At 48.7% G+C, this 24772-nt stretch overlaps 1 protein-coding gene across 1 annotated transcript in view; it reads left to right on the top strand.

Annotated features, from left to right (window-relative positions):
- The first annotated feature begins 9701 nt into the window (after positions 1 to 9701).
- RNF145 (ring finger protein 145) overlaps positions 9702 to 24772 on the top strand; it is a 57800-nt gene continuing 42729 nt past the window's right edge. Inside the window, exons 1-2 of the mRNA XM_056107965.1 lie at positions 9702 to 9900; positions 16918 to 17133. Coding sequence (XP_055963940.1) covers positions 16950 to 17133 — 184 coding nt within the window. The 5' untranslated portion in view covers positions 9702 to 9900; positions 16918 to 16949. The remainder of the gene's footprint in view (positions 9901 to 16917; positions 17134 to 24772) is intronic.

The raw sequence follows: 24772 nt of genomic DNA, 5'->3' as shown, positions 1-24772 counted from the left end.
GCCTGATTGGAGGCTCAAATATCTCTTAATAGCGGAGCTTTCACATGCCTACCTGAGTGCTGGAGATTGCACGCTGTTTTTTTGTTTGTCTGTTTGGTTGTTTTTTTTTTTTTTTTTCTTTTTGGGTCACACCCGGCGATGCACAGGGATTACTCCTGGCTCATGCACTCAGGAATTACTCTTGACTGTGCTTAGGGGACCATATGGGATGCTGGGAATCGAACCTGGGTCGGCCACGTGCAAGGCAAATGCCCTACCCGCTGTGCTATTGCTCCAGCCCCTGCACACAGTGTTTTGGTATGGGGGTCTGTAGCATGTGGCAAGTATCAGAACTATACTCTGTGCAAAGGTTGGCACCAGGGAGCCAGCTCATGGTCTCACACTGATGTTTTTTGTTTTGTTTTCTTTTGTTTTGGCCAGCGAACTACCTCTGAGAGCCCCCTGATATTTTATATTCTAGATTCTTTACTAGCTTGGGTTACATTTCCTGGTTTATTGTTTTCCCTTTTGGACCCAAGAAGGTTTCCATAGATCACACCAGATAGTGTATTCCTTTTTAAAATTTATCTCGTTTTGTTTTGGGATCACACCTCTCTGTGCTCAGGGCTTACTCCTCAGTGATCACTCTTGGCAGGGCTGGTGGGGGTGAGAGTTTGGCAGGGATTGAATCCAGGTGGGCTCCATGCAAAGCAAGCAGTGCTATCCACAGTACTATGTCTCCAGGCCCTGAATTCCTTTTTTTAAAGTTTATCAGGAAAAAAGAAGCTTTGCTCTCCCATTCTCTCAATAGTTCAACCAACATGGCCCCCCACCTTAGGACCCATCCCACCTGTTGTGAGTCTCATTCTGATTGGTCTGAGACATAGCGTGCACCCTTGCCTCAACGAACCCCAGAGGGCATGGGCAAATAGACAAGCCCATCTATGATTGTGGGGGAAACTACTAGAATATTCAATGTGGGTGTTTTTTTTTTCTTTTTGGGTCGCTCCCCGAAATGCTCGGGAATTACTCCTGGCTCATGCACTCAGGAATTATTCCTGGCGGTGCTTGGGAGATCATATGAGATGCTGGGAATTGAACCCGGATCGGCTGAGTACAAGGCAAACGCCCTGCGTGCTATAGTTCCAGCCCCTTGGGTCTTAAGAGAAGAGAAAAAAAAGTAAACATTGATGTTTTGTTTGGGGGCTACTCCTGGCCTTGTTCAGGGCTAACTTCTGTCTCTGCACTCAGGAATTACTCCTGGTGGGGCTTTAGAGTTTGTGTGGGATGCCGGGGATGGAACCTGGATCAGCCACGTGCAAGGCAAGCGCCCTACCCTCTGTACTGTCTCTCCAGCCCCAGAAGTAGACACTGCGGAGACAACTAATAAGGGTCCATGATAATCAGTGTCCTTTCTACTGACCTGCTGATCAGGCCTCATGAGCACATACACTTTAGTAATCTTGCCTATCTCAGGCTTAATCTAAATCAAGACAGAGGAAGTGGCTGGGTAGGATAATGTGTTTAAACCTGAGACAACAACCCAAACAACACCCCCGCTCATGTTAGAGATTTACACCAGTGACAAGCGCTTCGACTGATTGAAAGCAAAGTTGGCTTGTGAAAGAGAAGAGAAAAGCCAAGACAGTGAGAGAACCTTAGTTGCGTCTTGGCTAGAAAAAAAAAAAGCAGTCATATGTAATGTATTAGAACTGCAATGATCCGAATATTGACTAGTCAGTGGAAGATTAAAGGGCCGGAGAAATGGCAGGAAAGGGCTGGATTGTACGGTGAACCTTGGACTCAGGTTTGATCACTGGCACTGCTTGGTAACCACCCTCCCCCCAGCAAAGCATTAATTGGTATGTTCCCCTCTCCCCCTCAAAAAAGAGAGGTCAGAGAGAAAGCTCCTAAGACCAGAGTGCATGTTTTGTATGTGGGAGCCTCAAGTTTAATTCCTAGCACCATATAGTCCCAGGCATGGCCTGGGTACCCCTGAGCACTGAGCCAAGGAAGAGTAAACCCCCTGGGCATCATCTGATTTTCCTCCTTCCCTCCAAAGAAAAGGAAAAAAAATTAAGGGAATTCATGTTCTTGGGTGTGGTGATGGAATTCAGTAATATTAGGAAAAACTTAATTTTAGGAGAGAAGACTTTAGGGGTTGAATGTGATATCTGCAATTTACTCTCAAAATGCTTAACAAAAGACACATATACACATGTAAGACAAATATGCAAATTTGTTTTTGTCTTTTGAGTCACTCCTAGCAGTGCTCAGGGCTTACTCCTGGCTCGTGCTCAGGGATCACTCTTGGTGAGGCTCTGGGGACCGTGTGTGTGTGTGTGTGTGTGTGTGTGTGTGTGTGTGTGTGTGTGTGTACTGGCATGGAACCCAGACTGGCTGCTTGCAAGCAAATGCCCTACCATTGTGCTACCTCTCCGTCTTCAAATATACACATTTTAACAATATTGAATCTACTTGTGGCCCCAAAACCAAAAAAAAATTTAAATAAAAAATATGACTGATTATTCATTTGATTTTTTTTTCAGTATATTTGAAACTCTCCAAAATAAAAAATGGGGGATGGGAAAAGAATTAAAAAATGTTTTCAGAAAATGTGAAAAATTCAAACCAAACTTGTTTCTCTGTTTGTTTGTTCCTGTATCATCTCAGGTATATATTCCACGGGAAGTAGAAAAAATATTGGGGCTGGAGCAATAGCACAGCGGGTAGGGCTTTTGCCTTTCATGCGGCCGACCTGGGTTCGATTCCCAGCATCCCTTATGGTCCCCCAAGCACCGCCAGGAGTGATTCCTGAGTGCAGAGCCAGAAGTAACCCCTGAGCATCGGCTGGGTGTGACCCAAAAAGCAAAAAAAAAAAAAAAAGTAGAAAAAAGATAAAAATCAGTAATAAAACAATATAAATTATATTAATTTTCTACTTCTCCACGAAACTATTCAGCATCAATTCTTTGCATTTTTTACTGTAAAGAAGAAGTTATAATTATCTCTTTCGGACCTCATTACAGCATAAATGTTGCCAAACATTAGAAGCCAGGTGAAAAGGAACAAATAGCATGCATGGAGGGCTTATTTTTTTTGTTCCAGAAATATTAAGTATGTATCATTTTATTAATTTTTTTCATAGCAGTGAAGGAGATGCTATCAGTATCCCTGTGTAACAGATGACAAATGGAAAGCATTTGGCACAGGGGCCCAGATCTAACCAGTTGGGGCTTGTGCATCTCATTTTCTGCGGGGGGAAATGTGGAATTTCAGGCTGCAGAAAACAGTCTGGCTTGTTCCTCCAAAAGTTAAACATAGAAATGGGCCCGAGGGCTCAATGGGTTGAGCACATGCTTTGTATGCAGGAGGCCCAGGTTCTAGCCTTGTACCACGTGGCCCCCCAAATACTGTTGGCATCAACCACTGAGCACTGAGCGGGCTAGAGGCCCTGAGCACTGCTGGGTGCTGCCCCCAAACAGAAAGTTCAACGTTGAATGACCCGACAACTCAGCGATTCAATTTTGCTCCTAAGTATATGTCCCGGGACAAATGCCAAGCTGCATCCACACATAACAGAAATGTTCCCAGCATCACTAATTCACAAGAGCCCAAAGATGGGCATGACCCCAGTGTCCATCAGCTGATGAATGAGTAAATGTTCTCTATCTCTGCAACAACATTTTATTTGGCAGTAAGAGAAAATGATATTCCTTTGAGTGCTACCATATAAGGTTTCAGCTTAGAAGCATGCCACGTGAAATAAGGCAGGCCCCAAGGTCACATCTCCTATGAATTCATTGATAGGAAGTGTCACAATAGTCAAAGCTGTAGGCATGAGGTTTCTGGGTTGCTGAAGGCTGGTAGAAAGGGGGAGTTTCTTTTTAAATTTTATTTATTTTTTTTGCTTTTCAGGTCACAGGGGTTACTCCTGGCTCATGCATTCAGGATTACTCCTGGGGACCATATGGGATGCTGGGAATCGAACCTGGGTCATCCGCATGCAAGGTAAATGCCCTACCCACTGTGCTATCACTCCAGTCCCGAAAGGGGGAGTTCTTATTAAAACACAGGGATTATTTTGGATGGAGGGGCAATGAAAATGTTGGAAGATGGATTATGTTGATGATTTCATCATTTTGTGAATATACTAAAAACCACTGATTTCTACACCTTATAATAGCTGTGTGGCATGTAAATTATCTCCCATATCCCATAACGCACACACATACACACATATATATGCTTTACAATATGTAAAAATGAGGAAAAGAGTGAATCTCCCCTCACTGAGCCATACTGCCTAAAGAACTCTGTGATTTTCTTCTTAGAACTGACTTTCAGAATCAAGCCAATATTTGGAGCCAGGTTGAATGAGATTCTTTGTGTCATTTGGGTCTGTCTTTTCGAGAACGTTAATTATTTTTCAGTTGGACAGAGAAAAACCTCCAGTGTCCAGACAATAATTGGAATGGATAAAGTGAGTTAATGAATCAATAAAACGAAAATTCTCTTTTCTCTTGTATTTCCAATTTTGATCCCATTATGTGAAATCTGTTATGTGATACCTTGTCTCTGGATCTAGGAAGCATTGCTGGAGCCAGCAGGTCTACAATATGGGACTCGTTCTAGATGATTATTAGCTATACTGGCTTTCATAAGGAACCTCAGGACTAACCTTTTAGAATGACGAGATCTGAAACGAATACGCACTCTTTTGGATTTTAAGCTGACATCTTCATTAGTGGCTGGAGCGATAGCACAGCGGGTAGGGCGTTTGCCTTACAAGCGGCCAACATGGCCGACCCGAGTTCGATTCCTCCGCCCCTCTCGGAGAGCCCGGCAAGCTACCGAGAGTATTCGATATGCCAGACACAGTAACAACAAAGTCTCCAATGGAGACGTTACTGGGCCCGCTCGAGCAAATCGACGATCAACGGGAGGGCCTTTATCTTCATTAGTGTCCAATGAACTGAGTGAGCAGGAAGATAACCTTGGAGCTCCTGAATGCTTTGCAGTTCCACGGTCATAAATATCCACTTCTCTCCCTCCAGTACTTGAGGCTAATTCCTGTTATGTCTAGGCTGGAGCCTTGGGACAGTTCCTTAAGCTTGCTTCCAGGTCTTTATGCTGAGTTTTGTTCCTGCTTTTCCTGATCCGGATGGGTTTGGGTGCCTCTAGAAAGCACTTACTTGACATCGCAACTGCCCTTCCCATGAGCAGCCTCTTCACTGCACCTCACCCCCATTCTCTTTAAACCCTTTGCCTTTTAGTTTGGTTAGGTGACCAGCTTCCGGCAGTACAGTGCTTTCCCGAAACTGGATTAGCAGCAATATAATGCCAGTAACCCTTTCATTACCGGAGTAATTGTCTTTGCTTGTTTTGAACATCAGCATTTACAGGCCGCCACCATAAAATTCAAAGGTGAAAGAGACACGTGACTCGTCCCTGTTTTGACAAGTCCAGAGTATGTACAGTGAGGGTTTGAAAGGAGTTGGAAGTCTTCTGTTTTCCCTTTAAAAGAAAGGAAAAGTGAGGGACTGGAGAGATAGTACCGTGCGAAAGGGAACCGACCTTGCATGTGGCCTACCTGAGTTCGAATCTCCGTATGGTTTCTCGAGTACCACCAGGAGTAATTCCTAAGTGCTCTGGAGTAACTCTGGAGTAACTCCTGAGCATCGCCAGGTGTGACCTCAAAACAATAAAACAATAAAAAAAAAAGAACAGGGGAGGGGTTGTCGTACATGCTGCCCACCTGGTTAGATGCCCCCCCCTGGTACCACATATGGCCCCCAGCCCATCAGGAGTGATGCCTGAGTACTGCTGGACATGACCCCAAACCAAAAGTAACAAACAAACAAACATTGTCCTCCCATTGTTCATCGATTTACTTGAGTGGGCCCAGTAATGTCTCCATTGTGAGGCTTGTTGTTACTGTGTTTGGCAAATTGAATATATCACGGGTATATAGCTTGCCAGGCTTTGCTGTGTGGGTGAGATACTCCTGGTAGCTTGCTGGGCTCTCCGAGAGGGGTGGAGGAATCGAACCCGGCTCGGCTGGGCTGACTGCGCACAAGGCAACTGCCCTACCGCTGTGATATCGCTCCAGCCCATGAAACTAAATAAAAATTAAAAAGGAAAAATAAGGGATGGGGGGAGGCACCACCTCCATTTAAACAAAGCACACGAATCTAGTAACAATGCAGAAGGTATGGTTTGTCAAGGTTCTGCATTTCACCGTGGAAGAATAAATCAGTCCAACTTGAAATGAAAATTGTATGGGTCTGGACATGTTTGAAATTTGCATTTGACCTTATTTTTTTTTTGACAAGGAGGAGTAAAGTTGCTCCAAATGGGGGTCGGGGTGGGAGGGAACGAAAAGAGACCAAAGGAAAGTCATTTGCTATTTCAGGAAGATTCTGTCTCAGTCCTGAGTCATGTGACCTCGATGAGGGTTTTTTTTGTTGTTCTTCTTTTGTTTGTTTTTTTTGGGCGGGTCATATCTGGTGATTCTCAGGACTTACTTCTGGCTCTGCACTCAGAAATTACTCTTAGCGGCGCTTGGGGGATTGTATTGGATGCTGCGGATTAAACCAGGGTCAGCTGCATGCAAGGCAAACACCTTCCCCACTGTACCATAGCTCCGGCCCCCTGATCTCTAGTTTTTAACTTACTAGGCTGTAAGACTGCCCTCTGCAGTGTTGTCAAAGTCATGATGAAGCTCAAGAAGCCCCCCACCCCTTCCTCCCATCCCCCAAGGAAAGGTGGTTGGAGAGAGTTGGCAACACAGTCCCCAGAAAATGTTTAAAACTTGGCTTCTATAGAGCTGTCAAACTTATGGAAGGCGCTTGCTGTGAATTGGATTGACTGATGCCTCCAGGGATACATTTTCTAAAAGTAGAGCTTGTTTTTACAATTTTAGCAAGAGACAAAGGTTCCTGACAACTGGGGGTTTATCATTGAATGTGCACATGCCACAGTGCCAAGAAGGGCTTTGGAATCCAGCCGGCTCACATCCCGGGGGCTTGGCTCAAGGACCCCAATACAGAAAACCACGGACAGCCCAATTCCCTTAGATAAAATGGCAATATTTTTAATAAACTCTATGAATACTCCCACATATTTTCTTTTTCCCATATTTTATTCTTTAATTAAAAAATGAAGATGCCCCGGTATCCTTATGAAGTACTATATAAATGAAGCTACAGTCCCAACTCACTCTTATGCACCTGGATATTTATACTCCTGTATGTATTTGGATTTTTGAGGGGTGAAACTCCCGATGGTACTCAGGGATTACTCCTGGTCCTGTGCTCAAGAATCACTCCTGGCGGTGCTCAGGGGATCATTTGGGGTGCGGGAATCAAACCCAGGTTGACTGCGGGTAAAGCAAGCACCTTACCCACTGTACTATTTCTCTGGCTCCTCCTATAAATACACACACATACATATATATATGTATTAGTATGGTGGGGAAGGGGTCTTGTCTCAGCAGTGCTTGGACCCTGGGACCACTCCTGGACATAATTTTTGCCAGATCTGATGTGGGGTAGGGACCAGCAGGGCGATAGCCAGTGGGGGACATACTGTCGAGTCTCATTAAGGCCTGTTGTACCAGACCTTTGAGCTGTGTCCCTGGACCCCCATATATTTTATTTAATTTTTATTTTTTGGGCCACATCCAGTTGTGCTCAGGGCTTGCTCCTGGCTCTGTGCTCCAGGATCACTCTTGGTGTGCACAGGGGACTGTATGGGATGTCAGGGATGGAGCCCGTTGGGAGCAGAGTGCAAGGTAAGCGCCCTACCAGCTGTGCTACCTGCTTCAGCCGGCTCCCATTGATTTTGACGCTTCACGCAATGGGGACGCTCTACTGTACAAGAAATTGTACGTGTCGATGTGGTAGAGGTACAAGAAGTTGTATGCACTCGATACAGACCCAACACAACCCCTCAGGGACCTGACCACACAGCATTCCCACCAGGGATTGGGTGAATTCTTGCAGACGGGGTTCAGCAGAACTGAGTGGGCAGTAATTTATCTTGTAATATGCAGCAGCTGAGGCAGTATCAGCAAGATTCAGTGGTGTCGCAACATTGCAGCCACTCCCGGGTGTGTTCCTTTGTGTATGTAGGCGATGCCAACATCAAAGCCCAGAGAGGTTTCTAATAGTGGCTGGCTCTCCAGGAACTTACCTGAGACAAGGAACACTGTGTGTGTCTTGGGGGGGGGAGTGGGGAGGAGGGGTACATGGCTGGGAGGGGACATAGGGTGGGGGGGAGGGTCAGTGGACTGTCAGGTGAGGGAGGGACACTGAAAAGCCAGAATAAGGGTTCTTGCCAGGCCCGAGAGAGGAGCACCTTCTTGGGTCAGTTCTGGGCGCACACAACAGTGCTTCAGGCCTCATTTTGTGCGCAAGTTGAGGAAACACTTCCTGCACCCACAGGTGTGTTTACATTTAATCTAGGGCCATACGTGTCAGTGCCAAGTGACGCCGAATGATGCGGGGCTAGAGCTTCCTTGGCCTTCCATGGGCTTCCTTGACCTCCCGAAAAAGAATGTGTACACTGACCTTTCCTCTGTCCCTGGACCAAAACACAGGGCAAATGGACGCTTACCACTGCAAGTCACTCTACCAGTCTTCTTTGAACACACTCTGCCAAGGCTTGACACTTGTCAGGAGTGTTTGCAGGGAAGACACTTGACAAACCCTTCCTTCCTTCCTTCCTTCCTTCCTTCCTTCCTTCCTTTTCCTTTCCTTCCTTTATGGGTTGATACTTTTCAGGAGTGTTTGCAGGGAAGACCCTTCCTTCCTTCCTTCCTTCCTTCCTTCCTTTTCCTTTCCTTCCTTTATGGGTTGATACTTTTCAGGAGTGTTTGCAGGGAAGACCCTTCCTTCCTTCCTTCCTTCCTTCCTTCCTTCCTTCCTTCCTTTTCCTTTCCTTCCTTCCTTCATGGGTTGATACTTTTCAGGAGTGTTTGCAGGGAAGACCTTCCTTCCCTCCCTCCCTCCCTCCCTCCCTCCCTTCCTTCCTTCCTTCCTTCCTTCCTTCCTTCCTTCCTTCCTTCCTTCCTTCCTTCCTTCCTTCCTCCCTCTCTCCCTCCCTCCACTGCTACATCATCTGGAGTGCCCCCCGCCCCCACCGCGGGTACGGGTCTGCTCCTAGTCACAGCTGAGCCATTCCAGATGGACGTGTGGTCCCCAGCACCCAGCCCGAAGCGAAGCATTTCAGTGGGGCACAGGGGCAGGTGCTCCCAGCCGGCGACCCTGCGGCGGGCGAGTCTCTTAAGTGTGTGTGGGAGGGGAGGGGATAGCGCCCACAGGCACGTCCCTATCCGCCCCCCCACCACGTGGTCCTGGCAGGTGAGCGCAGGTGTGAGCGCGCGCGAGCCAAAGCGCACGTGGGTTCGGCAGGGCGCGCGCATCCCCGAAGCGGGTCGGCCGCAGGCGGTGCGTGAGGGCGTGCGTGCGTGTGTGTGTGTGTGTGGGGGGGGGCGGGGGGTAGAGGAGCGCACGCGTGCGCGCGCGCGCGGCTCAGGCTGTGGGGGGGGGGGGGGAGACGCGCGCGCCGCTGATGCTGGGGGTGGGGAGACGCGCGCGCGCGCGGGAGGCGGCGGGGCGGCGCCGCGCGCAGGCGCAGAGCGGGAGCCGGGCCGCGGCCGCGCGGCGCAGCGCCGGGGGCGGGAGGAGCGCGCGCGCGCGCTGGAGGCCATGGCCGCCGCCGGCTGCTGAGAGGGGCTCGGCCCGCCGCCGCCGCCGCGGACGATGAGGACCGGCCGGCTCGGCCCCCCGCCGCCGCCGCCGCCGCCCCGCCGCTCGCAGCCCGCCGGGCCCGGCGCGGAGGAGCCGCCGCTGTGAGCCGCGCCATCCCCGGCCCGAGCCGGGCAGCTGCGCAGGGCGAGGGAGGCCGCAGCCCCAGGTGACCGCCCGCCTCTGGGCCTCCCCTTCCCCACCCCGCGCCCCCTCGCTCCTGCCCCGGGCCCCCCGCGGCATCTCCCTGCTCCGCCTCCCCCCCGGGCCGGGGCCCCGCGCCCAGCCCCCTCCCGCCGCCGGCGCCGCCCCCCGTGCGCGCCTCCATCCATCCATCCATCCATCCATCCATCCATCCATCCATCCATCCATCACCTCCCTCCGGCGTTCCTGAGATGCCCCGCGCCCGAGCACCCCCCAGTGTCCAGGGCCTTTTTTCTTTTCCTTTTCGCCCCCTTTTTTTCTTTTCCTTTTCGCGAGCCCCTACGTCGGGCAGCAGCTCTCCTTCTCTCTTCCCCCGCTTGCAACTTTCCCTCGCGGGCGGCTTTGTCCGCTCTTGCCTGCAGGCTGCCTTCCCTTTCCCCTTCCAGGGTCCCCTCCGCCCAAACTCATTCTGCTCCCCCTTCCTTTTTTTTTTAATGTCCCCGTTGCGGTTTTTTTTGGGGGGGAAGGGGGTGCGCGCAAGGCCCGTGCCCAGCCCTTTTTTCTTCGCCTGGGCATCCTTGTCGCCCGCAGCGCGCTCCGCTTCCTCCTTCCCGGTGGGCACCCTCCCCTCCCCCCATGTCCCCGCGTTTCCCATTCTCCATCCTAGCGTTGCCCCATCCTGCGGGGCTGCGCCCCCAGACCCGAGCACGCCGAATCTCGAATCTTCCCTCCCTCATCCCTCCCCCCTTTCCTTTCCAGCCCTTCCCTTTTACCCCCGGAGGAGCCCCCCGCGCCCTGGGCGGGGCATTGCACTGGAGCCCCGCACCCTGCACCCCGGGCTCGCTGCAGCGTGGCGCGGGGAGCCTGGCACCCTGGGCCAGACGGGAGGGAGCTTCCCTGGCACGGGCCTCCCTCCTCCTCCTTGGCAGAGTTTTTCGGGAATGCAATCCCCTAGCCCCGCGGCGGCGGCTGCTGCTGCTGCTATAGCCGACGCCGCCCGCTTCGCTGCGCGCCGGGCTGCCGGGGTTACTATAGTTCAAACGCGTCTGAGAGCCGCCAGAGGAGGGAGGGGTGGGGGGGAGGGAGGAGGAGGCGGTACCCGGCGGGGGCTAAAGGGGGGCTTCTGCGGAGACGCAGGCCTCCGAGATGCACGCAGGGCTTGGCATTCCCGACCCGCAGGAAACAGGAAACGGGGCTGGAGAGGAGGAGGAAGAGGTAGAAAGATGAACGGGGGTCTTTTTTTTTCCTCCCTTTTTCTTTTTTTTTTTTGGAGATTTCTCTAAAACAGAGCGTGCAGTTCTGCTGAATCTTGACTCCTGCCCAAAGGATGAGCTGGCTGTGGGTGCTGCAGTCGTGACCCAGGCTCAGCGCCTAATGGCAGAGGGAGCCACTTTTTTTTTCTCCTTTTTCCCCTCCGTCTGGCTCCTGAAGTGGAAAAAATGGCCCTTGTGTTCGGAGCGGGCTCCAGCTTTTTGCTATTGGGGACAAGAAAGAGAGAGATACAGAGAGAAAAAAAAAACAACAACCACACACATACAAAAAAAAAACCTCCAAAAGGATTGCTAGTAGTTTGACGTGGGAATCAGGTGCACACAAAGTTCGCTCGCGATGAGTGGGAGCGGGGAGGACCAGCTCTATTTAGAGCGTGTGCGGAGCTTATGTAAGAAATGCGCTCTCCGGGCTGGCGGTATTTGGCTGGTTTTTTTTGCTAAGGATTCCAGAGGTTCTCTTCTGACTTGCCCGCAGAGGGTTTTCGGGGCCTGCCATTCTAAAAGTAACGCAGGGCCAGAAAATCGTGTTTCAGCTGACGGAGAAAAAATTTTTTTCCACCCCCTTCTCTTTAATTGGATGGGTCTAAGAAAGGAGATTAATGAGGAATTATAGTTTTGTTGTTACCCTGTTTGATGGGGGACTTAGGTGAAGAAACTCTGAGGCTTGGGTACCCTGGAAGCACCACACCAAGTAATTTTAAATGGGGTCAGATGGTCTTGGTTTTTGCTGTCTGAAAATGGGAGTTTTATCTAGGAGGTGTGAAACCTCATTCTCTCGTAAACCACACTCCCATTCTCTTCCTTATTTTCCCTGGTTCTCGGATGTAGAGATGAGCCAGGCCTTTTGAAAAATTTGGTGTTGGCATACTACGTTGGCTTTCGTCCTATTTGAACCCAAGTGACACAGCGCTTTGGGGAACGTGTAGGATCCCAGCACACCCCCCCTCCCCAGTGTGAACTCTGCAACGTAAGTCTTGCACAAGCCTTACTGCCTGTTTTTGTAAAAGGATGACTGCTTCCCATCCTGGACATTTCACTCAGTGAAACTGGTATTTGTCAAATCGTCAAAAAATTTTTTTAAAAAGCCGTTTTACTGGGTGAGCATTTCTTAGCTTGAATCACATTTTACTTGCTAAGGCATTGATTTGAAGTATGATTTGTTTCTAATTCTTTTCACAGTTTCAGGGGAGACCATTTTAAAAATCTTATTTTTGATAGAGCTGATGGGACTAACCCAGGGCCTCACATGTGTAAGACAAGTGTCCTACCACTGAGAGTGTTGTTTTTTTTTGGGGGGGTCACACCTGGTGATTCTCAGGGGTCAACTCTGGCTCTGTACTCAGGAATTACTCTTGGCAGTGCATGGGGGACCCAATGGGATGCCGGGGATCAAACCTGGGCCAGCCACATGCCAGGCAAATGCTCTCCCTAGTATACTATCACTCCAGGCCTGTTCTGCCATTCTTGACCATTGGGAGAAAATTGTGAACTCACGCATGGAAAGTAAAATGTGTGGAGATTAGGGTACATACATCAGGGTAGAAAGAACAGCAGTTTAAGCATTTGATTCTAGGGCTGTTAAGCTTTTATTTATTTATTTATTGCCTTTAACTCTCCTGCGCATTGTCTGGGGTTATTTGGGATACGTTGGTTATACGACAATTCTTGAGTTCTGTTCCACTCAGAAATAAGTCTTGAGCCAGACTTCTGCATTTGGATAAATGTCTTGGAAGAGAACGTTCCATTTTTATTTCACGTTTGTAATATTTGGCAGGTGTGAGTAATTTCAGGTGTCAGCTTACAGGGTATTTTAGCATATTGTGTGGTGCCTGGAATGTAGTATTAGCGGTTTTTTTTTTGGGGGGGGAGGCACACCTGGCAACTCTCAGGGGTTCCTCCTGGCTCTGTGCTCAGGAATCGCTCCTGATGGTGCTCGGGAGACCATATGGGATGCTGGGGATCGAACCTGGGTCGACCGTGTGGAAGGCAAACACCTCACCAGGTGTACTGAGGCTCCAGCCCCTGTAGTGTTAGCATTTGTGATGGTCACCACCCTTTCATGTGGCACTACTTTGGATTAGATTCCCTCCAGCCAGACCCCCATTTTCCTTCCACAATTCTTGCGGGTAGTAGTATTGGTTTTCAGGCTTAAGTTTGTTTCTTCCGGGCTCAGTAGTATAGCAGGGAGGGCGCTTGCCTTACACAAACCTGATTGTGTTCATTCGGTCCCTGGCAGCCTGTCTGGTCCCCTCAGGCCCTCCAAGAGTTATCCCTGAGCACCACTGGGTGTGGCCCGAAAACAGACACAAAAGTCTGTTTCCTCCAGGTCCCTTTTAACATGGTTAGCCTGCAGGAACTTGCTAAAATAGCACTGACATACAGAACTAAAGGGAACAGATACTAAGTAATAGACTTGTTACTAAACAGGCATTTTACTTTCTGCCCAAGAGCCCTCTTGCCTCAGACTGTTGAGTTTCTCACTATTATGTGGTGGAGTTTGCAGATTCTGTCATCTTGGTATTTTTGTGCTGACAGCTTTAAGGGACCCCGTTTCCTTTTTATTCCTTTTCTCTCTGTAAGTCTGCAGTAGTGGTGAAGAGCAAACTGTACTGCTTATGAGCGGCTTTTAGGGATGATCTTCTGTAAGAATTATGAAAAAATAAAAATTTCCCCATCATACAGTTTAGAATTAGGTTTCCAATGCAGGATTTTTGTTGTTGTTGTTGTTGGTGGTGGTGGTGTTGAAATGTTTTTACTGGTGAATAACTACAGTTAAGTGATGAACTGGGGTGCGTTTAAAAATAACACAGCAGGCTCAGCAGTTTGGGGGTGTAGATCAGCAGCAGGGCCTTGGGTTCTGTGGTTCCAGCACATCACCCTCCAAAACAAGCTAAAGCAAAACAGACTAAAGCCCCAAATCAGATGAGATAAGTGGATGCTGCAAGCACTACCCTCATCCAGAAGAGGGATTTATATTGGCTTCGAGGGCCTGAAAAAAAAAATGGTCAGGATGGTATAAAGCCTGTCAGTGGGATTATCTTGGACCTTGTGATTTTCATTTTTATTTCATTTATTTATTTATTTTAGGCATAGCTGCTGGTTTGGGAGAAAAATCTAGCATTTTCTCGAGCTTTGAAATGAACTCCCAAAGAGTGTGTGCAATCACTAGCTTGGCCGTCAGAGCCAGCAGATCATTTCTGGATGCGCTGTAAATCCATCCAGAGTGCTTGGACCCAGCACACCCTTGTATGGGAGTATGTTCCCCTATAGTATGTTCATGGTTGTCCTGGAACAATTGCAAGCAGAGAAAAATAGAGGGGAACAAAAAAAAATCAGCCTAGTCTCACTGTTGAATGTGAAGTGAATATTTTGTTTCATTTCTTCCTAGGATTTTTTTTTGTTTTGTTTTTGGCCCCATTCAGCGGTGCTCAGGGGCTCCTCCTGGCTCTGCATTCAGAGATGTCTCCTGGTGGAGTTTGGGGGACCCTCTAGGTTGCTGGGCATGCAACCTGGGTCCACCTTCTGCCAGGAAAGGGCCTTACCTGTTGTTCTATCTCTCCAGCCCCAAGATTTTTTTCTTTCATATAATAAAGCCTTGAGAAAGTTAGTTGGTTGGTGTAGATTACAATAAACGTTAATTAAGAATTTTCTTTTTTAGTGCTGTTTTCTGCCTTTGAATATGGTTATTGGTTTTGACTCAAAAATGTATTTTTTATTTTCTTAAGAAAATTATCAAAGGGGTCTAGCTCACTTATTGTAAAGTAATTAGAATTAATAGGATTAAAAAAACCCCAGGATTTTAAAAATGTTATTTTTTTTTTGGGAGGGTGGCGAGGGATCACTACTTCCAGCAGTGCTCAGAGATCAGCCGTGCCCAGGGGACCATATGGGATACTAGGGATCAAGCCCAGGTCTGCCACCCTACCCACTGTGCTGTCTCTTCGGCCCCTAAAAATGTTAATTTGGGATCGTTGGTGAAGTATATAAATGTGTTAGGATGATGGGAATGATACATGTCTGTGATCAATGGAATCCGTTTCTCCATGATTGAAAAACCTTTATTAATAATATGCCAAGTTAAAATGCCGTTAAAAATAAACACCAAACTATTTTAGCTGGAAAGCGACGAAAATTAGAGGGTAAGATGGAAATTCTGACAAATATTTAACCATAGCATAGCAATCTGTCACTGTAATTTTCTTCAGAAATAAATGTTTTCATTTGTCCTGTAACGTCTGAAATCACTGCCAAAGCCAGAGATGTGTTTCGCTTTCTCAGCAAAATTCTTAAAAGGATATTGTCGGAGCCAACAATCCAGAATTATCTTAATCTAAAAGAGTCTCCTCGTTGGGGTGCCCGTTCTCTTTCCTTTAATTTCTTGGATTAATCAACTGCAGCAGGTAAAGAATCCACAGTGTGAGTTGGTCCCTTCAGATGTGGATTTCTGTGAATTTCCTCCTTCTCTGCTAAGCAAGGACAAGGGTTGCACCCTCCCTTGGGTGCCCTGGTCTGTCTCCAGGGAAGAATTTGATGAGTGTTACTTTCCTACTTGAAGGCAGGTTATGGGATGTTTTACATATTGAGTTTCAGGACTCAAGGAAACAATGTTACAAGCAGCGCTTCCTCTCTGTATCAGGAGTTCACTGCTTTGTGCCTAGTTCAGGGACATTCATGGTTTGAACTTCTGTTTTGCATACGAAGGGAAAGGCAAGACTGTGCAATGGCTGTAAGTTAAAGATGTTCTTCTAGAATAATTTTGGGGGGATATCTGGGTGCTCAGGGTTTTCTTGTGTCTCGGTGTCAAGGGTTACTCCTGGTGGTGCTTGGGGGACCATATGAGCTGTCTTGGTCGCTGAATTATTTCTTTGCCTTCTCATCTAGAATTTTTATTGAGTCCCTCATGCTTTTTCACATGCTATTTAAAATTTGTCTTTTGTAGTTACGATTATTGGTTGGGCGCCATACCTTGCAGTGCGGGAGCTCTAAACAAGGCGGGCTGCACGGAAGCCAAGTGGCTTAACCCCTTATCCTCTCCAGCCCTTGACCCTTATGGGGTTATGGGTGGTGTTCAAGGGCTACTCTTGGCTCTGTGCTCAGGTAGGGGGTCACTCCCGGGGTTGGCCCCTGCCCTCTTTCAAAAGAGCCACTCAGGGCCCTCGCTTTTCAAGTAAATTGGACAAAAGCTACAGTGTTTTTCGTAGTTGCTAGAGGATTGCTTTGTTAAGTCCCTAAATTCCAAGCCAGTGGGCTTTTGAAAAACTTTGGGGGCTGACCATTTGGGGTGGGGGGGGCGGACCTGGGGATGTAGATCAGTGGTTGTCGTGCTTGCTCAGGTGAAGCCTTGGGCTGCCAAAGCAAGAACCAAAGAACCCCGGATCTCGGGGCTGGAGCTATAGCACAGTGGGTTGGGCGTTTTCTTTCCCTTGCATGCGGCCGCCCCAGGCTCAATTCCCACCATCCCAAAGGGTCCCCCGAGCACCGCCAGGAGTAATTCCTGATTTCATGAGCCAGGAGTTGCCCCTGTGCAACACTGGGTGTGACCAGAAAAAAAAAAAAGAACCCAGGATCTCAACCTTGGGCAGAGCTGGAAGTATCCACGCTAAAACACAACAGCGGGATTCTTTTCGTAGACTTACAGAGGTGTGGGTTGATGGTGGCTGGAGAGTTTGGCGTTTTACGGTAATATCGTGCCCGTGTGCGGTCATGTGACCCTCTGCGAAGGACTAACCGCTGGGCTTCTTCTCTGTTCTGTCTCCCTCCCTGAACGGTAGGTCCGCTCCAAGCAAAACAAAACAAACAAAACATGGCTGCAAAGGAGAAGCTGGAGGCGGTGTTGAACGTGGCACTGCGGGTGCCCAGCATCATGCTGCTGGACGTCCTGTACCGCTGGGACGTCAGCTCCTTCTTCCAGCAGATCCAGAGGAGCAGCCTCAGCAACAACCCTCTCTTCCAGTACAAGTATCTGGCCCTCAACATGCATTACGTAGGTGAGTACCCGAGGTGCCGTTTCTTTTTTTTTTTTTTTCCGCTTTTTGGGTCACACCCGGCGATGCACAGGGGTTTCTTCTGGCTCACGCACTCAGGAATTACTCCTGGCGGTATTCAGGGGACCAGAGGGGATGCTGGGAATCGAACCCGGTGTGCAAGGCAAACACCCTACCCACTGTGCTATCGCTCCAGCCCCCGGCGGTGACGTTTCTAATCCCATCTGCCCGGCGCCTTTCTCTCGTCCAGATGTAGCCTAGGTGTGCCGGGAGGGCAGGGAGGGGGCTGGTGTCCACCGGGGCAGGCCGAGGCTTCTTTGTGTCTCGTTGCTCTCGGTACCGGAGGCGAACACCTGAGTCTGGGTGCTGCGGGGGTTGTTTTGGTTTAGGGGCCGCACGTGGTGGTGCTCAGGGGCTGCCCCTGGCTCCGTGTTGAGGGGCGACTCCTGGAATGCTTCGGGGACTGGAGATCGGACCAAGTTTGTACTCAGCCTATTGAAATTCCCTTCTCCCTCTCTCCCTCTCTCCCTCCTCCATTCTTCTTCTCCCCCTACCTCTCTCCCCCTCTTCTCCCTCTCCTCCCTCTGCCCCTCTTCTTCTCTCCCTCTCTCCATTTCTTCCTCTCCTTCCTCTCCCTCTTTCTCCTCTCCTTCTCCATCTCCCTCCATCTCTCTCTCTCTCTCTCTCTCTCTCTCTCTCTCTCTCTCTCTCCCTCTCCCCCTTGTTCCCCTTTCCTCTCCCTCCCAAACACTTGAATTTTTTGTTTCTTTGGACTTTTTGCTTGGTTTGGTTTGGGCCACACACCTGGCAATGTTCAGATCTTACTCCTGATTCTGCACTCAGGATTGTTCCTGGGACCCTGTGGGATGCTGGGGATCAAAGGCAAACACCTTACCTGTCTCTCTGTCTCTCTGTCTCTCCCTCTCTCCCTCTCTCTGCCCCTCTCTCTCTCTCTCTCTCTCTCTCTCTCTCTCTCTCGTTCCTGTTCCTTTGTGGTGTTTTTTACTTTTGGGGTTTTCTAAATTTTTTTTTTTTTTGCTTTTTGGGTCACACCTGGCGATGCACAGGGGTGACTCCTGGCTCTACACTCAGGAGTTACTCCTGGCAGTGCTCGGGGAACCACATGGGATGCCGGGAATTCAGCGTAGGTCGGCTGCCTGCAAGGCAAATGCCCTCCCTGCCGGACTGTCACTCCAGTTCCTCTTGGTGTTTTGGTTTTTTTTTGAGCCACACCCTGTGATGCTCAGGGCTTGCTCCTGGCTCTGCGCTCGGGTATAAACCTTGTCGGTCCTCAGGGAACCGTATGTGGTCATGGGGATCAAACCAGAGTTGGTGTGTGGGAAGCAAGCACCCTAACTCCTGTGCAGTCTCTTTTAATTCAACGCTTTTCTCCCTGTGAGGAGCCCTTGCTAAAGCATGTGACTTCTGGCGAGCTCCATCCCCCCGAGAGTGTGCGCCCCCTCACTGAACCACAGCAGAGCGATAGCCGTGACATCTCTCAGAAGATGTGCCCTTTATCAAACAAAAACTCTCATAGATATTTTGTCCTATTTTCAAACTTATTTTTTTACTGAAGATTTAGATTTTTTTTTTTTGAGTGGGTTCCTCTGTTGGTCCTCATTTACCTTTTCCCCAGTTTTTTAGTGATTTTTTTTTTTAGTTTTTTATGTGAACTATAGAATATCTAGCCCGTTCCCCCAAGCAGCCAGCTCTCTGGACAGGTTTTGCTGAGATTGCTTTATGCTGAAGATTCTGCGTTGGTGGGAAGAGGTAACTGCAGGATGTGAACTTGTCTTTATGACAGAACATTGCTCACCTTCATGGATTCAAGATTTTTCAGTTATTGAGTACTTAAAAAAATACAAGTCTTCAATATTTATTAGATCTTAAATGTTATCTTTTTTTTCCCCACTCATGAGATTCCCACCTCTCCCTTCTCCCCCACCCACCCTTTTAAAATATCCTCTTTCTTCTTAAGAGCTTAAAATCAAACTCAGGGATCAAGAAGATACTCAAAGGGCTGGAGTTTGCCGGGGGGAGGGGGGTTCTGTATTTGATCCCTGCTATCTCCTGGTTCTGTATCAGCACTGGCAGTGATGCTCAAGCACGGAGTTGGGACTTACCCACAAACACAGCGGGATCTGGGGAGACATGCAGAACACTCCCCCAGCCCGCCCCTGGCGTAAGCAAGCTGGGGAACGTGGTAAGGTTCTAGTCTGTGGAATAAAACAGAACCTTCGAACCTCAGGAGCTTCCTGGTGTGGGTCTGAGAACAGCAGTGACAAATGACTACTCAGATCCAGTGGGTGGAATATTGACTTTGAAAGTGTTTTTTGGCAGAGTCTGTGATTTGACACGGAGACTTGAAGGAATGAGGGAAAAAAAAATAAAACCAAAAAACTGAGCAGGGACATTGGTGCCGAGACCCTGACATGCGTATTAGGCATTGTGCTTCCTTTGTTGGATAGCGAGGGGGTCATTGAAGGATTAGAGCAGGTGAGATGCAGTCCAGGACCTTGACTAGGAAGTAGGGGGTTGGTGATCATGACTTATTGGCAGCATGCATGCCTGGCCTTGGGTTTGGTCCCCAGCACCAGGGCATGGAGGGGGGGACAGGAGGAGGGTTGATTACAAAGTGATTATGGGATGGGACAAAGACCAGTTAGAATTGCAGGCGAGGGTATAAGTTCTAGAACAAGCGAGGTAGAAGTTGGAGAGAAAAAAGTGTGACTATTTGAATCATTCTTTTTTTTTTTTTTGGGTAACTGCAGTTGCTAAAGGCACTAGTGACCTAAAATTCTGTTTCTTTTTGTGCCCTCGTTTTGAAGACCTTCCCAGGCTTTTGTTTGTTTCTTGTTTTGGGACCACACATGATGCTCGGGTTACTCCTGGCTCTTCACTCAAGAGTTACTCTGGCGGTGCTCAGGGACATGTGTGGGATGCCTGGAATCGAACTTAGAGCTCGTCCGAGGCCAAGGCAAGCGCCCTCTGGGCAGCACTGTCGCTCGGGGTCCCGGCGTTCCCCCATTTAGGAAGCTGTTGACTGCTCCCTCTTTCCAGATTCTGGAAAGTGCTTCTGGATTCTTGCAAAGCTCTTAAACACTCCCCCCTTCTGCCCCACCCCGCCTTTTCCCTTGCTGTCTCTTTTATTTAGATTTCTTCGTAAGCGTTGATGCTGCCCAGAATTTTGTTTTCCATTTCCAGCTTCCAGTGTTCGAGGAATCGCTGCTCGTTTTGGCCGACAGTTCTCCTTCTCCCACTTCCCACTGCTCCGGTGAACACCCGTGTCTTGGGGTGGGGGCTCCTCCCTCTGTGTCCCCACAGCGCCCCATCATTCCCCTGCCACTGTCCCTCCTGCGCCCTTGAAGTAGTGGCAGGAAATCTCTGACCTGAGCGTTCCCAGCACCTGCCTAACGAAAGCCTGAGACAGAGCACATTTCTGTGTATTAGTAGACTTCGGCACGGAAAAGTTTCAGACACTGGACCAAAGCGATAGTCCGGCGGGTAGGGCATTTGCCCTCCTTGCAGCCGACCCAGGTTCAATCCCTGGCACCGCCAGGATTAACTCCCGAGTGCTGAGCCAGGAGTAGCCCCCTCGAACATTGCTAGATGCGACCCCCCCCCCAAAAAAAAGCAAGATAAATCAATAAATCCAAACCCTTCAACTTGTTCTCGCACTCAGCTCACCCAGCCCCTTCATCTCCAGGCCCCTGCGACTCCGTTTCCTCTCTCAAAGGCAGCTCCGAAGCACCCATGCTAGCACTCTCAGAGCCCTCCTCACTTCCTTCACCCCCGCCACTCACCCAGAGACCGAGACCAGGACCCACTTCACTAAGTCTCTCTCGAATGAGCCTGCCGGTTCTAGAGCTCAGACTGCTTTTTTTTCAGTTTGGGCCCCATTTCTCCCTTCACTGGCATGGTAATCCTTCTAGAGCAGAGTGTGCGATTTTTTTTCTCTCTTTTTAATTTCATAGAGACTTACAAACTTACAGACTTACAAACTCGACAGACTTACAAACGAACAAACTTTTGTGATTATGTTTCAGTCATACAGTGATCGAGTACCCATCCCTCCACCGGTGCCCATTCTCCACCAACCAATGTTCCCAGTATCCCTCCCCATCCCAACCCTCCCCCTGCCTCTGTGGCAGGCACATTCCCTCTTATTCTGTCTCTCCTTTTGGGTGTTATGGTTTGCAGTACAGGTACTAAGTGGCCATCATGTTTGGTCCATATTCTACTTTCAGCCCGCATCTCGCATCCCAAGCGATCTCTCCAACCATCATTTACTTGGTGGTCCCTTCTCCATTCCAGCTGCCTTTTCCCCCAGCATGTGAGGCCGGCTTCCAACCTGTGGAGCAATCCTCCTGGCCCTTATCTCTACTATCCTTGGGTGTTAGTCTCCCATTATGTTACTTTATATTCCACAAATGAGGTGCCTACATTTCTTAAAGAGATTCATCAGTGTTACTTTAAGCAGGTTACCATTACTTGAACGTGGCCAGTCTTTTTTCTTAATTACCAATAGCCCTTGAATTAACATTGTCATTGCCACGTAGTTTGTGGGGGCTTGGTTTGGTCAGTCCTGTGGCACTATGAATAGTGATGTATGTTTGCGTGGGCCACGGCTGTGGTTAGTGTTTTCCAGTCATTAGATCATGGATACTTTGTCCTTCAGACGATTGCTGCTCTTCTGGTTTTAGCCTGAGTCTTCAGATTCCTTTAGGAATCTGAGGTAATATGCATTCGCATTATTCTTGTCACTTTCATTTTCTCGCTGGGATGTGAAGTGGGAATTTGATGTGAGTCAGAGGGTTTCTGGTAGCGGGTGTTTCTTAGCTTACCAGAAAGGCTACCTGCAGGTTCTGATAGCCACTGGCCATCTCTAAACGTATTCTTGTATTCAAGGCTTTAGGCTGTACATATGACTTCTCTCCAGGTTTTTCTGCATCGTTTCCCAATATCTTTTTTCTCTTTCTTTCTTTCTTTCTTTCTTTCTTTCTTTCTTTCTTTCTTTCTTTCTTTCACTGAATCACCGTGAGATACTGTTACAAAGCTTTCATGTTTGAGTTTCAGTCATCCAGTGATTGAACACCCACCCCTCCACCAGTGCACATTTTCCACCACCGATGTCTCCAGTATCCCTCCCTTTCCAACCCTCCCCCTGCCTCTGGCAGACAGTTTACCCCATACTCTCTCTCTCTCTGCTTTTTTGGCATTATGGTTTGCAATATAGATACTGAGAGGCTATCACATTTGGTCCTTTATCTACTTTCAGCACACATCTCCCATCCCGAGTGATCCCTCCAACCCTCATTGACTTAGTGATCCCTTCTCTATTCCAGCTGCCTTCTCCCCCAGCTCATGAAGTAGACTTCCAACTATGGGGCAGTATTCTTTTTTTTCTTTTATTTTTGAGATTTTTTTTTAAATTTTTATTAGTGAAACACCATGAAGTACAGTTGTAGACTTACAAATTTTTGTGCTTGGGTTTTAATTATACAATGATCAAGTACCCATCCCTCCACTAGTGCCCGTTTTCCACCACTACGGATCCCAGTATCCCTCTCACCCCCCATCCCCCCCATCCCACCCTGCCTCCGTGGCAGGGCATTCTATGAGGCAGTATTCCTGGCCCTTGTCTCCACTCTCTTTGGGTGTTGGTCTCATATTATGTTATTTTATATTTTATTATTTATATTTATATTTTATATTCCACGAATGAGTGCAGTCCTTCTATGTCTGTCTCTCTCTGACTCATTTCACTTAACATGATGCTCTCCATGACCATCCACAAATTTCATGACTTCATCTTTCCTGACCGCCGCATAGTATTCCGTTGTGTAGAAGTACCAAAGTTTCTTGAACCAGTCGTTTGTTCTCGGGCAGTCAGGTTGTTGCCAGATTCTGGCTATTGTGAACAGTGCTGCAATGAACGTACAGGTGCAGATGTCATTTCTACTGTGCTGCTTTGCACCCTCGGGATATATTCACAGAAGGGATTTTGAGGAGTCATATGGAAGCTCAATTTCTAGTTTTTGAAGAAATGCCCATATTGTTTCCCAAAAAGGCCGGACTAGTCGGCATTCCCACCAACAGTGAAAGAGAGTCCCTCTTCCTGTGGCTCTGTGCTCAGGGTCACCCTTGAGCTGGGAGTTTCAGAGACCCTGTGGGGTGCTGGGGATGGAACGGGGGTCAGCTGTGTGCAAAATCAGCACCCTGCCCACTGGACTATGCTCCAGCCCCCTCCTTTGTATTTGGTGACCCTCAGACATGTTATTCTCTTTGTCTAGATGGTTTGAAAGTTTCCCTCTTCTTCCAGCTTTTGAGACCCAAGCCAAACTCACTTACCCAAACCCCTTCAAATTCTGATGTTAACAGCACATCGTTACATCCCATGGCCATCCGTATTTATTTTCTCACTCGACTGATTATTCTTCTAGGAGCTTCAAGCCTCTGGGAGTGTGTGTAGGTCATGCTTCTCCACATAATGGCAGTAGGGTGGTACAACGAGGGAGGAGTTATGAAAGGAACATGTTCCGATCTCCAGGAATTGTCTGTCGGTTTCATAGGAGATGTGCTGTAGACGGGACAGACGTAGAGAGACGGGAGAATCTCTGAGAAGAAAAATGGCAGTTCATTGAAAGGGAACCTGAGGAGTAGACCGGTGAGAAAAATCCCTCAGCTGTAAACACCGGACTTGCTTGCCACCTAGACTACACAATCCCTTGAGGAACCGCTTCAGGCGTTTGGAGTAGGGATTAGCAAAAGAGAATGTGGACATTGTCTTAAACATGTTAAAGGCAAACAGAAACACTTATCTCTGGCTTTTGTGGGGCTGCTCTCCCAGTGACAAGGTGTGAGGAAAATCAGCGTTTTCCCTCTTTAATCCCTCCCCGGCTGCCCTTGTCCCCGTAGTCACCAAGCCTGGCTGCTCCAATGTGAGAAGGGGTTGGGCCCTAGGAAGAGGTATTGAGGAAGCGTCTTCCCACCAAAGGATGAGAAGGCCAAAGGTTCTCCAGCATCCTGTGGCATGCACCCTGAGGAAGGAAAGAGGAGGAGGCAGGAAGAGTTGTTTGGTATGTTTGTACGTGACAGAGTGGATGGCACCAAGGAAGAGGAGGGGCAGGGACTCGAGAGAGACTCTGAGGAAGCAATGCAGTGATCAGAGCAGAGATGAGTCAGGTTTGAGTCAGAGTGAAGGGGATTCAGCGGAGTCGGGAGAGTGGGCTCACTCGCCCTAGAGGGGCGCGGGGTTTCTCGACTGTGAAGTGACATTTTAGCTGGAATGTGTCACCGGCATCACGAGCTATGAGAGAACATGCTAAAACATTGTTTTTCAAGGGGCTTTTCTGTTATTTTTTTTTTTTTAAAGATTGTTTTTTCTCGGCTTTGTTTCTCAGTAACTTTGCTGCTGGCCTGCCTCTGGGAAGGCCTGGGTGAAGTCAACAGACGAGAGCTGTATATTTGATCGAGAAAAGGCAATCGCTGTTTTGGGGGCCACACCCAGCAGTGCTTACTTCCTGCTCTGTGCTCAGGGGTTACTGCAGGTGGTACTTTGGGGGGCGGGGGAGGGGTGATTTGTCGTGCTGGGGATCAAACCATGGTCTTCCCACATGCAAAGCAACTTCACTTCTGTACT

Source organism: Sorex fumeus, unplaced genomic scaffold (genome assembly GCF_029834395.1).
Source record: "Sorex fumeus unplaced genomic scaffold, SorFum_2.1 ptg000187l, whole genome shotgun sequence".
NCBI classification, from domain to species: domain Eukaryota; kingdom Metazoa; phylum Chordata; class Mammalia; order Eulipotyphla; family Soricidae; genus Sorex; species Sorex fumeus.
The sequence above is the reverse complement of the archived record's forward strand: the minus strand, read 5'-3'. Positions and strand labels throughout refer to the sequence as shown.